The sequence below is a fragment of the Anomalospiza imberbis genome, chromosome 23 (assembly GCF_031753505.1).
Source record: "Anomalospiza imberbis isolate Cuckoo-Finch-1a 21T00152 chromosome 23, ASM3175350v1, whole genome shotgun sequence".
Classification (NCBI taxonomy): domain Eukaryota; kingdom Metazoa; phylum Chordata; class Aves; order Passeriformes; family Viduidae; genus Anomalospiza; species Anomalospiza imberbis.
This window is the reverse complement of record NC_089703.1, coordinates 1259740-1274178: the sequence shown is the minus strand read 5'-3', so window position 1 is coordinate 1274178 and position 14439 is coordinate 1259740. Positions and strand designations below refer to the sequence as shown.

At 51.3% G+C, this 14439-nt stretch overlaps 1 protein-coding gene across 1 annotated transcript; it reads right to left on the bottom strand.

Moving 5' to 3' along the window:
* Positions 1-410: 410 nt before the first annotated feature.
* On the bottom strand, positions 411-14389 carry EMC1 (ER membrane protein complex subunit 1). Its single transcript, XM_068171566.1, has 23 exons — positions 14229-14389; positions 13999-14123; positions 11733-11798; positions 11072-11165; positions 10323-10451; positions 10066-10192; positions 9589-9738; positions 8758-8925; positions 8357-8428; positions 7887-7946; positions 7561-7683; positions 7235-7331; positions 6435-6551; positions 5418-5617; positions 5021-5170; positions 4532-4693; positions 4171-4290; positions 3820-3957; positions 3303-3476; positions 2515-2725; positions 1959-2043; positions 1334-1463; positions 411-1128 (listed from the first exon to the last, which is right to left on the bottom strand). The coding sequence occupies exons 1-23, from the start codon at positions 14372-14374 to the stop codon at positions 949-951; spliced, it is 3024 nt and encodes a 1007-aa protein (XP_068027667.1). The 5' UTR covers positions 14375-14389; the 3' UTR covers positions 411-948.
* Between the last annotated feature and the right edge of the window lie 50 nt (positions 14390-14439).

Sequence of the window (14439 nt, the reverse complement as noted above, 5' to 3'; positions counted from 1 at the left end):
CCACCTCAAAAACAGCCCCAAAAATCCCACTAACCAGCCCTGCAAAATCACCTAAATAACCCCTAAAGAACACCTCAACCGCCCCCCATCCCATTTAAACAGCTGCAAATGCCCCCTTAAACAGTTCCCAAGCCCCTTTCACAGCCCCCAGGCCGCTCAAATAGCCCAAGAAACACTTCAGGAGCCCAAACCCGCTCCCTGCTCCGCAGCTTTATTTTGGGATCTGGACACCGGGGGGTGCGGGGGGACACGGCCACTCCCGGGGGACAAACGATGCCAAACTGGACCTTAACAATTGAAATGCGGTGTTCAGAGCCGTGATCCCGAAGGAAACGCTGAGAGGCTCCTCCCCATGAACCAGCCCGCCTTAACCCCAGTTCTGAACACAAAAAAACCAGCAGAAAAGTAAGAAACAAATGGGAAGGAACTGATGTTGTCATAATAAATAAAGAACACCGAGAGACTTTAGGTACAAATTCTTCCCACCGCTCTGCAGCTTCGTCAGTCGCTCCATGAGGCTGTTTCCCACTGCCAGACACCCAAATCCCAACATTTTTCCTACAGAAATCACCCAAGGTCTCTTCCTCACAGCAGGAGCAACCCTGCTCGCTGCCAGATGTGGGGCCCAGCTGGCATGGAGGGAGAGCCCAAGATGAGCAGGACACATATCCTCAGGATTCTCTTCACCAACATCAGGGAGACACTGATTTTGAGGCTTGAAGGGAGATTTGGGACCTTCTTCTTCAGTCAGAACAGACTAAAGAAGTCTCTTATTTTTCATCTCTTCCGTTCCTCCTCGCGGGAGACACGCGGGCAGTGCGGGTTTCGTTCCTCCAGCAGCTTTTCCTCACTAATATCTTCCAGCCAAATGGAATAGAGGTGTTTGGATCCATCCCTCGGGGGGGCTGGGATCCCGGCCCAGCCCAGCTGCTCCAGGCTGGGCCTCTCTCAGCGCCAGGCCCGGTTCAGCAGCTTCACCTGGGCCAGTCTCTTGGTGATCATGGTGGCAAAGACCAGCCCAAAGAGGACGCTGCTGATCAGCACGTAGTCGTAGTCGTCCTTGAGCACATCAAACTGCTTGGAGGGGTACACCCGGGTCTGGAAGATGTCCAGCCCGTAGGCTACAACCTGCAGGGAGGAGATCAGGAGCTGGGGATGCAGCTTGGAGCATAAAACCCCAAATCAAACCCCATAAAACCCCAAAATGATTCCCTCAGGGTGACAGTTCCAATGGAAAGGAGCGATGGTTACGCTGCGAGCAGCTGTGTTACGGGAGTTACAGAATTCAGATCCACCCCCAGATTCCACACTGAGCCCTCTCCCCTGCTCTCACCAAGCACGTGGACTCGAGGCCAGAGGGGGCTGTGTAAATCCCCCTCATCCTGGAGATGGTCTGGTTGTAGTTGATGAACCTCTCGGCGTGGATCTGCACGTCCGGCGAGTAGGGGATCAGGTTCTCCTCCCTGCAAGGCACCACGAGACATCAAACCCCAGCCAGGCAGCACACAGCAGGTGCCACCAGTGTCTCCTGATTACCAAAAGCTAACCTAAAGCAGCAGATTTGGGAGCTTTTCCCAGTGTAGATTCATTACTGCTGCAGGATGAAAAATCAAATCTATCAGCTGTGTCAGGCTAAGCCAAAGTTTTACAAGTGTAACTCTAAAAAATCCAGTTCCTCTGACTGCTCCTCCCTGAGAATACAGACACCAGGCTGGTTTAAGGACTGACCTGCTGTAATACAGACAAATGCATCCCATCATCATAGACTGGGAACAGAAGCACAGAATCCTTCAGGTTGGGAAAGACCTCCAAGATCATCGAGTCCAACCTCTGACCTGAAGGAGCTTCCCTTCATTCCGTGCCAAGACTCCTCTGAGTCCAGGCAGGACAAGCTGTTCCTCTTCACACAAATTCAGCCCTCTCCAGAGCCCAGAAGAGAGGCTCTCATCCTTCCCTACCTGCTCTGCTCCGTGGGGATCTCCGGGCGCCGAGGGTCCAGCAGAGCCTTGGGAAGGGACAGGATGGCCCCAGAGGGCAGCCCAACTGTGCATTAAAGGAAAAGCATCTCAAAAATCAGAGAATCCCGCAACAGCTGAGGGTGGAAGGGCCTTCTGGGGATCACCCAGTCCAAACCCCCTGCCCAGGGAGGGTCACCAGGAGCAGGTGACTCAGGAATGCATCCAGGTGTGTCTGGAATGTCTCCAGAGAGACTCCAGATGCTCCCTGGGCACCTGCGGCACTGTTGTGCCACCCTCAAGGCCAAGTTCTTCCTCATGTAGGGGTGAAACTTACTGGGGTTTAGTTTATGGCCATTGCTGCTCTGGGTACCGCTGGAAAGAATCTGGCACCTCACGGCCATTCCTGACAGCATTTTCTGACAGCCAACAGAGACACTCTCCTGGTGCTTATCCCTGCACTCACAGGAGTCCAGCACAACCCCCAGGCATGACATTTTGGCAGCAAAGTGCATTTTGCTGGATTTCAGAGCTCCCCTTTCCCTGAGGAGGTACTCACTGAGCAGGTGGCGGCTGGTGATGCCCCGCTCGGTGATGGTGGCCTCCATGGCACTGATGGCAGAGGGGAAAATGTAGGACTGCTGGAGGACCTGGGGCAGAACGGGGCGGTCCAGGGAGCTGAAGGCTGTGGCGTTGTACTGCTCCGTGCCCTCGTAGAGCTCCAGCACGGTGAACTCGTTCCGCCGGGCCTTCGTGTTCCAGTACTGGTACTGCAACGAGGAGTTTCAGGGGTATCAGGGAAGGATCCAGGGCAGCCACAGAGGGTGGGCACAAAACTGCCTTCATGCAGGTTCAGGAACTGCCCCGATGCCAAAAAGATTTTTGGTTTTTATACCTTTTCCATATATTTGTAGCTGCGTAGACTACTATTATATAGTTATACATATAGCTCCTTAACTAACTGCAGCACCTTCCTACCCTTCCCTTGGATTTTAGAACAATAAGCAAACGTTACTGGAATCTTACTTGGTCTTTGCTCTACAGTGAGCCAAGGACATCTCATTTTCTCCATATATCATAGACATAGTAAATGGGGAGCTAGAAGCTAGGGGGGCTTCAGTGGGGGCAGAACTGAAAGGGGGGATCACTTCATTCACCGTCCCTCTAACTGGACAATTTCTGTTAAGTGTGCTCATTTGTTGAACTTACAAAATCGTCAGTCTTGCATTCCATGTGTATTTTGCCATATTTGCACCGTGAACGACCTTCATTACAGGTCACTGCTTTTAATCACCTTAATACTGTTCAGCTCGTGATTTTAGGGGTTCCCCCAAACAAGCAGCTTACCACCACCCAGTTCTCAGAGTGCACCATGTGCACAGGCCCCTTGGCCTTCTTCTGCACGGAGGAGTGGATGATCCTGCCCGTGACCCCGTCCATGAGGTAGATCCCGATGAAGGTGCGCTCGTGGTGCGTGTCCGTGCTCTCGGTCACCACGGCCAGCAGGTTGGGGTTCAGGGACTAGGGACGAAGGAGAAACAGCTGAGACAGCCTGTCAGTGCCACAAACACCTCCTTCCTGCTCTTCATCTGGCATTGGGCATATTGTGAACAAATTAGCATAAATCACCTCAAGAAATCAAGCTGCTATTTCCACAACATCAGACTTTGACTGACTTAATTGCTGCACGAAAACATTTTCGAAAAGAAACCTCCAAAATGTTCTTCCACAGAGACACCGGTGCCCATAAAGAAAAAGTGGCACCACAGGGCAGCTCATCCCAATGTAGCAGCAGGGAATGGTACTGGGATCTTCCCACGGGATAACCCCTCAACAAAAAGCCAACAGAGAGCTGCAGCAGCACCTTGTAGAGGACGCTGCGGTCGCCCATCACGCGGCCCTGGGAGTGCACGTGCTCGTTGGACCTCTTCCCTTTGACAGCCACAATCCTCTGCACCTCTGTGGGGATGGCCACCTCCCAGATCTCCTCTGTGCTCAGGTCCTGCAGGCAAAAAGCACGTGGGAGCTTGGATCTCATCTTCCAAGGACACCATCTCCACCAGCAGGATGCAGATTCCCTTGCTTTGGGATTTCCCAAGTTTCTTTGGTGCGCTTTGAGGCAGAACGTTCCGGTTCTGAGCAAAGCTCCATGAAGGGAACTGAGATCTGCCATTATCCACAGGGCATTCAAGGAAGTGCAATGGGCCTTCCATACCTTTTTCAGCCTGAATCCAGAGAGTTTTCCCTGCTCAGCATCAACTAGGTAAAAATAGATGGAATGGGCTATTTCTTCTAACTGGCGAAGGACGTTTTTAGTGGCTGGGAAAGGTGTAACCTGGAAAAGAAGAATTGAAACACAGGTTACAAACAACTGATACTGACAAAAAACCCACCCCAGAATGAACCAAAAAGATTATTTCTAATGTGTTTATCAAGATAAGGTCTGTCTTACCAGAATAACCTCATAGTTTTGTGTGAAATGTGGCTCAATGACATTTTTTATCATCTTGCTCCAAAAGGGAGGGGAATAATTAACCAGAATGTGAAGAAAACTGCCTCCAGGCAAAGCAATTTACCTTGTACTCATCATCAATCAGGAGCAGCACTTTGGCATAGTCTTGATCCATAATAGGCAGAAGCAAAGTCTGGAGAATGGGACGTTTCAGAACAGGAGGAGCTACTTGGCTTCTCTTCCCAAAGATGGGGTTAAAGACATACAGAAAACTCATCTTGGTTTCCTGAAAAACAGGGCAAGTTTTGCCTCTTGTTTAAATAATAAAAAAAAAGGGTGTTTTTCTAACTGTTATTTGCTGGTGTTGACTATTCATACCCTGGGTTCAGCTACTCCATCCTGAAAATATTCTGTCTGGACACACACATTTGTCCAAACATTTATCCATAACAACCACGATCATACCCAGGCTTCTGTGTCTGCTTCCCTCCAGATCTTTCTCCCCTGCCATCCCCACATCAGTGACAAGCAGATGATGCCCGAGAATGTGGTTTTATTGCCCTGTGCAAGGGCAGATTTCCATGCCCAGTGGAGGGGCAGGAAAGGGCCTCACCTTGTCCTTGACGAGCAGAGTGCACTGGGGAGGGTGAGGGAAATGGGCTGTTGTTCTCTGCACCATCAGCTTGAAGGAGGAGCCTGGTCTCACATTCCTGAGGTATTGCTTCCATAGGATAGTGCCAGAACTGCTCTCAATGCCAAAAAGCTGAGGAAAAACATGTGGGAAAGCCGAAGTTTAGGAAGACATCTCTCCCATTCAAGCACGGCATCCTCCTCTGTCATATCCCAAAGAAAGCTGAGGCTTAGTCCCCCTTTAAAATCACCACAAACATCCTGTGCATCTTCCCATTATTTCTGGGTAAATAATTTCCCAAGCCTGGCTAAAATTCAGAATTCAGAGCTGAGACTCTTTGCTCCAGCCTAGAAACAGATTCCTGCCCTGGCCTCCTCACCTTGCCCGAGGCAGTGACCATCACCATCATTTTCTGGAGGTTGAACTCGTCTCTGGCCAAATTGTCAATGTTAATCTCGTTTTTGATCTGGCTCCGGGGCTTCCTGGCATCGTAGAACATCTTCCAGAGGTGGGCAGTCCAGGCCTGCAGCAGGATGAGCTGGGACGAGAGTCGCTTCAGGAACATTCCCAGCAAACCATCTGCAAGTGGCACCAGAGTGACACCAGGGGGGAAAACACACCCGTCCCAGCCCAGAGCTGAAACTGCTGTCAAACACTGCCATGCACAAACCTGGGTAACTCCTTGCCTCCCCCTCTGCAGTGAGTTACAGTTGCCATTTCTGTGACAGACTCTGGCATTCACCAACCTTTCCCACTCCACACTCATTCCAAAATATGCCCTGATCAACTGAAAGCAAACCTTCATGCAGAGGATTTTGTGTTTCTTCTCACTGTGCCCACCTACAGCTCCCCCGCCTCTACAGAAATCCCTCTTCACTCAGAGGAATTAAAAATGCTTAATTCTGCCCAATCAGGGTTTGTATTCCACTTCTTAAAGTAACCAAAACACCGGATTTCAACTCTGTTTCAGCCCCTGAGGGGAGCAAGCAGAGGGGACCAGTGGCACCAGGAAGCATTAGGGAGGAGCAGAGCACACTCCATGCAGGATGGGGTTACCTTGGATGGCTGCATCCAGGACAGCAAGGAAAGACAAAACAAAGCAAAAAAAAAAGCTATTGGAAAAGAGTCTTCCAGAAAGAGTCATAGGAAACATTTAGGAGACATGGCCAAAATCCCTCCTTACTGCTGCAGACTTTTTTAATGTAACAATGCAATATATTCATGTCATCTGGATTGGATTTCCAAAGTTTAGACAGAAAATGGTTTACTTCTGCTCATTTTAATTGGCATCAGTAGAGATTTAAATTAATCTCTCAGCTCAGAGTAAAGAGAAAACAATGAACACATTTATTTAGGAAGGAAAACAAACTCACAGAGGTAATTCTGTTAAACCCACCTGCTTTTTTTCCAAATTCTCCCTCCAACTCAGCCTGTGCACCTGTCAGAGGCAGATCCACCATCTCCAAGCTCACCACCTCTGCCAGAGACTCCTCTCTGCTCCACACAACTTTTCCTGGAAAGAAATAAGAGCAGAATATTGGAAAAATCAACTTAATATTTGGGAATTGACTCACTCATTATAAGAGTATCTTTCAGTGCAACTCTGAAATGCAAATCACCTCTAAATGTCCCTAAATGAAATGCAAAACAGTGCATAAATACTAATATCATTAATTATTTCATAAAAGACAAACACTTCATACAACAGGAGCCACTTCTGGGAAGAAAACCTCAGAATCAATAAAAGCAACCTGGTGCTTTAAAGGGGTTCCAGTCATTGAGTCTATTTAAAATAAGAGATAGGCAGCGTGAACTCCTGGATTCCTTTAGAGCCCCACAAAATTCATGCTGCTGAGATGGAACTTTCAACCCTTTCTGTAAATTAACATTTTTGCCATGAGGACCTTTTCTGAAAATCTTTGAGCAAGATCTACACCAGAACTTACACTCTCATCCTCCAAAAAGAGTTTCGAAATCTGCAGAAAGCCCCTGAAATCCAAATGCTCTGCCCACACAAAACAGGGCAGAATTGTTTGTCCAGGTGAGGGTGAAAGAGTCTTCTGTGTCCTTCAAGGGACTCAGAAGAGTTTATTTTTTCAGCTTCCAAGGAAAGTAATGATAAAATACAATCCTTGAGGACACAGAATTTTCTGCTGGTGACTGTTACAAATGGAAGAAGCTGGTTTTGGGAGTCACCTGGCTGCTGGAGGAACATGAGCATGTGGTCTTCTGTCTGCACCAAGGCTCGATAGCCCACAGAGTCATCCTTCTTCAGGAAAACTTGGATATACAGCTGGGAAAAAAAAAAAAAAAAACAAAAAACAAAACAAAAACAAAGGCAAGGAAAACAGCGAGATTAATGATCACATCATCTCCTTGAAGACTGCAGAAATCAGGTGAAACCAGAGCAAAGTGATGCTGTAAACCCTGGAATGCTTTTCCCCTTGGCTGAAGGGCTCCCATCCTGCCAAGCCAGGGAAGGGGGAGCACTGCAAGGACTGAAATAACTCCTCCTTGCTCACCTGCTGTGGCTTGGCCCCTCCCTGCTCCAGGCTAAAGGTGATTGTGGTATCCAACAATCTTTGCCCAGTTTCAACCAGGTACAGGTTTATGTTGTAGGTTTGATTGGAGCAGATTAAGGAATCCTGTAGCAATGGGCAGAAAACAAGGGTTACACCCACTCCACACCAAATCCTGCAGCAGAATTCCATACCCAAAAACTGGGGCTTCAAGACATCTTTAGGCTGTATTGGGTGGTACAGCTGGTGTAAGAGCTCTGTCATTCTGCTCCTGCTGGTGAAGAAATGAAATGGACTGACAAGAACTTGGGAACAAGAGCAGCCCATACCTGCCTCCGGGCATCCTCCGGAGTGCTGCCAGCATGGAGGCCATCGGAGCTGCCAGGTTTCTGAAGGGAGGATGAGAAGAGGTGAAACATGGCTTCAGACACCAGTTAAGTAGAAACTTAGGTTTTCAACTGTCTGCCAAGTCTCAGCTTGCAGGAAACAGCTCTGTTCTGTTCTATTCTGTTTCTGATAAAAATGAAAGTATGTTTGATATCTCCAAGAACTGAAATCCTCTGTGGATCAGGAAAGCCAATTCCTTGTCACATGCCCACCTGCCGGAAACAGGATATTCACTGAGCCAGGCACAGCCTGAGCTGGACATAATCAAGCCTTGCTTATTACTGAAACTTATCAAATCCTCCTCTTCCTCAAGGGGCTTCCCATCCCTGGGCCTGTGCAACACCAGTGGAGCCCACCCCCAGTGCACATCCCCAGAGCTGGGCTGGTCCCAGAGGACAGGAATTGTGCTGACCAGTTCACTCCTGCATGTCAGGACAGCGGCCACCGTCTTCTCCCCGGTTGTTGCAAAACTCACCAGAGCTGCCTGGAAAAGGAAAAAAAAATAGCAAGAAATCATTAAAAAACACCCTCAAGAAACACCCAAACCCCACCAAAAAGTACTTGTGAAGTAAATAAAACCACAGTGGAATTAAAAGCAGACAACCTGTCACAACCAAATTGTAAATTGTATGGTTCCCCCAGCTCAAAAATAAGAAAGAACTACTTCTCATAAAGTGGGGAACAGTTGACCTGCCACAGGTTTTTGAGCCACGATATCCAGAGTTACTGAGACTTTTAAAAGCTGCCAGCTGGCCCAGCAGTGTGAAGGATGCTCAGCTGCACTTGGCCCTGTCCCTGGTCTCTCTCAGGTACCTGCTGGAAGTCCCGGAGGTGGCTGAGCAGCCCCTGCTTGTACTGCAGCAGGGAGAAGTGGCTTGGGGACAGCTGCAGGAAGAACTGAGTCCGTGAGGCGCTGGTCACACTGGGCTGAGTGGCCAAGATCCTGGCCTGGAAGTCATCTGCAAACTCCAGCTCCAGGGACTGCAGGGGAGACGAGCACATGTGCTGGGGGAGTCGTCCTTCACTGAGACCAACAGCTCCCTCCCCCCAGCAGCAGCCAGAGACTCCCTGAGTCAGGAGACAGAGCAGGAGCAGGGAGGCTGAGGCTCCATTAGAGCAAAGCTCAGAAGACATCGATCCAGAAGGAAGAACGGACAAAAAGCTTTCCCACTCTTCCCTCAGGTTACAGAGCATGAGCCCCATCTTCAGTCACCCCCCAGTTCACCAACAGATTAGGGAGATGTCACTATAACGGGTCAGGACCAGGTAACAAGTGACATAGACTCTCAAGATATTCAGAGAAAGCTAATTCACTTTATTAAGAAACCCATCGCTTTTTATACCCTAATTTGCTACAGGAGGACCTGGTTGGTCTTTTAATTAAAACACCATCACCACTGGCTAATTAAGAAGCCACCCTGTGGCAAGCAAACTCATGGGCAATACAGCTCATTACAAAACACCAGGTGCAGATTGTTTAGCATTCCCTCTCTCCAGCTCCCTAATGTTCCCAAGGCCGATTCTGGGAAAACTGATCTAGCTTTCTCGCTCTCTGACCAGGCTGTCACCACAGGGAACCAGTTCCAACTGGAACCAGACCAGTCAGGCAAGGAATGACAGGAATGCTCCTGCAGCAGTGCTCACCTGCAGGGGGATGTGCCTCATGTCCTGCTCCGTGTCCAGGGCGCAGACGTGCAGCGAGCGCGCGGCCGCGTCCACACACACCAGCACGGCCTCGCCCACCACGGCACAGGAGCCCTGCAGGGCCCCCAGCCACGGGGCTGCCACCCTCACCTGCACAGAGACACAGCCAGGGCTCAGCAGCACGCAGCCTGCACAGCACCCACGTGCACACAACAGCAAGTTAAGTCAGTTATTTTTAGCCACAACTGAGAAAAGCTACCCATCAGCCTGAGGGTTATGGGAGAATCTTGACTAACAGCTGCCAGTCTAGTTCAGTTTGGCTTTCAGGCCATTCAGCCATGAAATCCCTGCCGTGGGGGCAATGCCTCGGGGAAAGGGAGGGTTCCCCGTGGCACAACAATCGATTTCTCTGCCCAGCACACCATAGGGTTGGAAGCACATTTGTTCACATCAAATCCAGCATTTTGGCTCCACTACCTGTCTTGTGATTTCTCCATCTTCTACGTTGAATGTCAGCACGTTCAGGTGGCTCTGGGGAACGATGCCAACCACGTGGATCACTCCAGTGCCATGGGAATACAGCAGCTCGTACTGAGTGCTCTCACTGCAGGACAGGCCGCAGCCATGAAGCATCATCCTCTCACACCGCAGTTTGCAGAAGCACAAGGCAGGGGCAGCCCCCTTCCCTCTGCCCCGTGCCAGGGGCTCACAGCTCTCCCTAGAGGAGTTCTCACCTTTCTGGCAGGTGTTCCACCCACTTCTGGTGCCCGTTGGACAGGTAGTGCAGAGACAGGGCCGCCTTCTTCAGCACTGCCACGTACTTCACTGCCTCGGGGAGCCCCACCAGGGCAGCCCCCTGGAAACTGAGCACAGACACCAGCAATTAGGGAATTCTTTTCCTATTTTACCTTGGGCAAGGGGCTGGAGCTCCAGGAGAGGCTGAGGGAGCTGGGAAAGGGGCTCAGCCTGGAGAAAAGGAGGCTCAGGGGGACCCTTGTGGCTCTGCACAGCTCCTGACAGGAGGGGACAGCCGAGGGGGTCGGGCTGTGCTCCCAGGGAACAGGGACAGGAGGAGAGGGAACGGCCTCAGGCTGGACCAGGGAAGGCTCAGGGTGGACACCAGCAGGAATTTCCCCGTGGAAAGGGTGCTCAGGCCTTGGCAGGGGCTGCCCAGGGAGGTTTGGAGTGCCCATCCCTGGAGGTGTCCTGGACGTGGCACTCAGTGCTCTGGGCTGGGGACAAGGTGGGGACTGGTCACAGGTTGAACTGGATGGTCTGGGAGGGCTTTTCCAACCTCAGTGACTCTGGGATTCTCCACAAGCTTCAGGCATTCAGAAAGAATTCACCCAAAATCCGTTTTGGAACCTGTACATCTGACTAATCTTTCTCTACAATGCCAGCCCAGACTGAGCCCATGACCCATTTTTTCCCTCCCAGAGCAGCCCAACAAGGAGAACCAGCCCGTGCAGACAGGAAATCCCACCTGCCAGTGTCCAGGGAGGTCTCCCAGTTCAAGCCCCCGATGTTGGTCTCCCAGGAACGCAGAATCCGGCCAGCACTGGACACGGTGATGGCATCTGGAGAGGAGGGGAGGGGACAAACACAGCACTGGCACCCAGCAGGGGCCAACAAAGGGATGGGCTCTGCACGTCCAGCCTGTGCTCCCAGGCTGGCTCCACACTCCAGGAGCCCTGCCAGCCCCTACACGTGCCCCTGTGAGAAACAGCTACTCACTTTTCAGAAGTTTAGAAAGGTTTGTTAAACCCTACCAAAAATACAACAGAAGACTGAATAGAGAAAGTATCACAGTGCTGGGAGCAGAGGATTGTTCCCACCATGTGCTCACCCACACCATGGAGGTTTCACCTTTTAACCCTTTAGCCCCTCCCAAAGTTCTGCCCATGGACTCCTCCTTCACTGTCCAGAGGTGGAGGTCACTTCCTCAGATCCTGACTGGAGGTCAGCAGTCACCATAGTGACAAGCCAACCCTCCCAAACACCCCAAACCCACACTGTCCCTTGATACCCTCAGGGGGTAAAACACAACTACAAATCTGTCAGCCTTCTCCTGACATAGACACATGATGTTTGTCTGTTAAGTGGGAGAGTCAAGCACGGCATTACCCACCTCTGGCAGCCCTTACCCTGCCCATGGATCAGCATGGCATCCACGGCTCCTTCCGGGGTGCCCTTGTCCACGTGGCGCCACACTGCAGGAGACAGAGCAGGGAGAGGGTCCTGTGCTACAGCCAGCCTTTAACCCGGTGTCATGGTTTGACACTGGCGTGATGCCAGCACCCCCATGAAAATGCACTTTTCTAAATAATTGCTGTGAGATGTAATCAGGACAGAGCAGAGCGGGCCCAAGCTTAGTAATAAAGAAAAGAACTTTATTAAACTACTACTACTATAAAAACTACAAACACTAAATCCTGGATGAAGACTTTCCAAAACACCCCTCCTCCTCCCACCTAATTTCCAAACAAACTCAACAGTGAGACACCACCCAGGATCCTGATCAAGTTGCCACCCTTCAGATATTCAAATACTCAGTCTTTCAAGGGAGACAGGAGTCTCTCCTGTGCCACAGACTCCCCAGGAAACACAATTGCCACCCTTGTGTTTCCATGTCACACATGGCAACCGCCCGGAGAAAATCTGCCAGTGTGACACTCTCCTTTCCATGTCACAGTGCTCTCACCACCGTGCATGGACAGACTGCTCATAGGGCTCTTTTAAGGATGCTTTGCCATGGACCAAAAGAGACAACAGTTCAGTTTCTCATTTTGGGACTACAGTCCCCCCCATTTTCCCCTGGGGCTGAGGGTCCAAGAACAGAGATCTTCTTCTCCTCTTCTTCTTCCTCAAAGACAGAGGGCCTCTCCACACCTTCTCCAACTTTCCTCTGTTCTCTCCACTCCTCTGTTGGTAATCACTGAAACAGGTCTCTTGGCTCACCACCGCATCCCCCTAAGTGCAGCCTCTGTCAGGAGAATTTGGTTCAGTCTATGGCTAACAAGAGAAGTCCAGCCACAAGCCACTCCATCATCTCCTTCCAACTCAACAATTTCCTCTTCCATCATCTTGGATCCCAGACTGTCTCTCTTCTACGTCAAATCAAGAAGGAGTAATATTTTACAAAGCCTTCATTTCTCAGGAAAGGGTTAAAAGCTCAGACTCCCTGGACGGCTGATATCTCTGCCCAGCAGCGGATTCCCAAGGCCAAGGCTGGGCACCTTCCCCCCACCCTTCCTTCTCCTCCGCCGGCAAAGTTACAGGTGCCGTCCGGACTCTCTGTCTCTTCCCTCTGAGTGGGGGGAGAACAAAGGCATCTCCGCTTCTCTCCACCCTTCCATCCACAGGAGCTGGCTCGGTTCCAGTCCTTCTACCCCTCGGCTCACCTCGACCAGGCCTCATGGCTCCCCCTCCCCATGGCTGGGCAGGGGAGGTCTGCACAGCACCCTGACCAGAACCAAAGAGAAAGCTCCCCTGGCAGTTCCTGCTTTTAACCCCCTGTGTTCTCAGAGGCGTGTCCACACCTTCAGTGGTCACTCCAGGTGCCAATATCCAAACCTGACCACTGACTGGTTTGACCCAACTTCCTGAAAAAAATTCACTTCCATGTCAAACCACGACACCCGGGCTGCTTGGGAAACGTGCATTTTATGGGACCGGCTGGCTGCAGATGTTGAAATGAATCCTGTACGCGTCACGTTGGAAAGCGCTGTATTAATCGCTTTTAAGCACTGCTGTATAAATCTTTCTGTAAGCAGTGTGGTAAATGTAGTTTTTAGGCTAAAGCTACACAGAAACTACGTGATGTAAGATACTTTCTGTAGCTACTGCAAGATAAATAATCTAGATAATCTAGAAAATCTTCACATTATCCTGTTTGGATGGAGATAACAGCAAGAAGACACCAAGATCCCAAGAAAAGAATTGTTGCCTCCTTGTCGGGAACACTCAGACCTCGAGGAGCCAAGAAAAATGATTTATGAGATGAGGGGGCAAAGCTAAAACTAAGCAGAAACACCCTGTTTTGACAAGAAATGTTTGAATTATGTATGGAATGTATGAATATGCAAGAAGCTATTGCTTTTAAGGGGTAATCCTTTGTTAGCAAGCTGTGCTTTGTGGCAGAGTGCAAGAGCAGCCGGACATCCGTAATTCTTTGCTTTTCGCTGTCTCTCGTTGTGCTAATTTTTCTTGCTATTTTGGTCACTATTAAACTTCGGAAGCTTTAACACAAGTGAACGGCGCTTTTCAGGCTGCTCCCAGAGGCAGCCCTCAGGCAGGGCTGACCCGCCGGCTGAGCCCCCCGCCCGCCAAGGCCCCAGAGCAGCGTTAACCTTCCGGGAAAGCACCGGCACCGCCGCGGGGCCCCCGAGGCCCCGAAGCGGCCGCACTCACGGATTTCGCCGCTCCGGGAGTTCAGGGCGGCCACCACGTTCTCCTCGGTAGCCACGACGAGCTTCTTCGAGCCCTGCGAGGCCTCCAGGGAGGCGAACTTGAGCTTCCCCACGTACTGCTGCCTCCTGCGAGAGGGAACGGCAGCGCCGCTGAAATGGGACCGGGGCGCGGCGGGCGCGGGGCCTGCCCGCGGGAGAGGGGACCCAACCCGGTGGGACCCCGGCGCTCACCAGTCGAACTTGCCCACTTGGTCCTCGTAGACGGCGGCGGCCAAAGGCAGCAGGACCAGGACCGGCAGCAGGACCAGGACCGGCAGCAGGACCGGGACCGGCAGCAGGACCGGGACCCGCAGCAGCGCCCGCGGCCCCGCCGCCATGACAGCGGCCCCGGCGCCCGGGGGGCCTTCCGCGCCGCGGGGCCGCCCGCGCCGCCGCCTGCGCG

Excerpts from the sequence above, each read along its gene's own strand:
- EMC1 (XM_068171566.1), bottom strand. The coding sequence starts at position 14,374 with ATGGCGGCGGGGCCGCGGGCGCTGCTGCGGGTCCCGGTCCTGCTGCCG. Across the intron at positions 14,124-14,228 it reads CAAGTGGGCAAGTTCGACTG|GAGGCAGCAGTACGTGGGGA; the intron begins GTGAGCGCCGGG and ends TCCCTCTCGCAG. Across the intron at positions 8,429-8,757 it reads ACCTCCGGGACTTCCAGCAG|GCAGCTCTGGTGAGTTTTGC; the intron begins GTACCTGAGAGA and ends TTCCTTTTCCAG.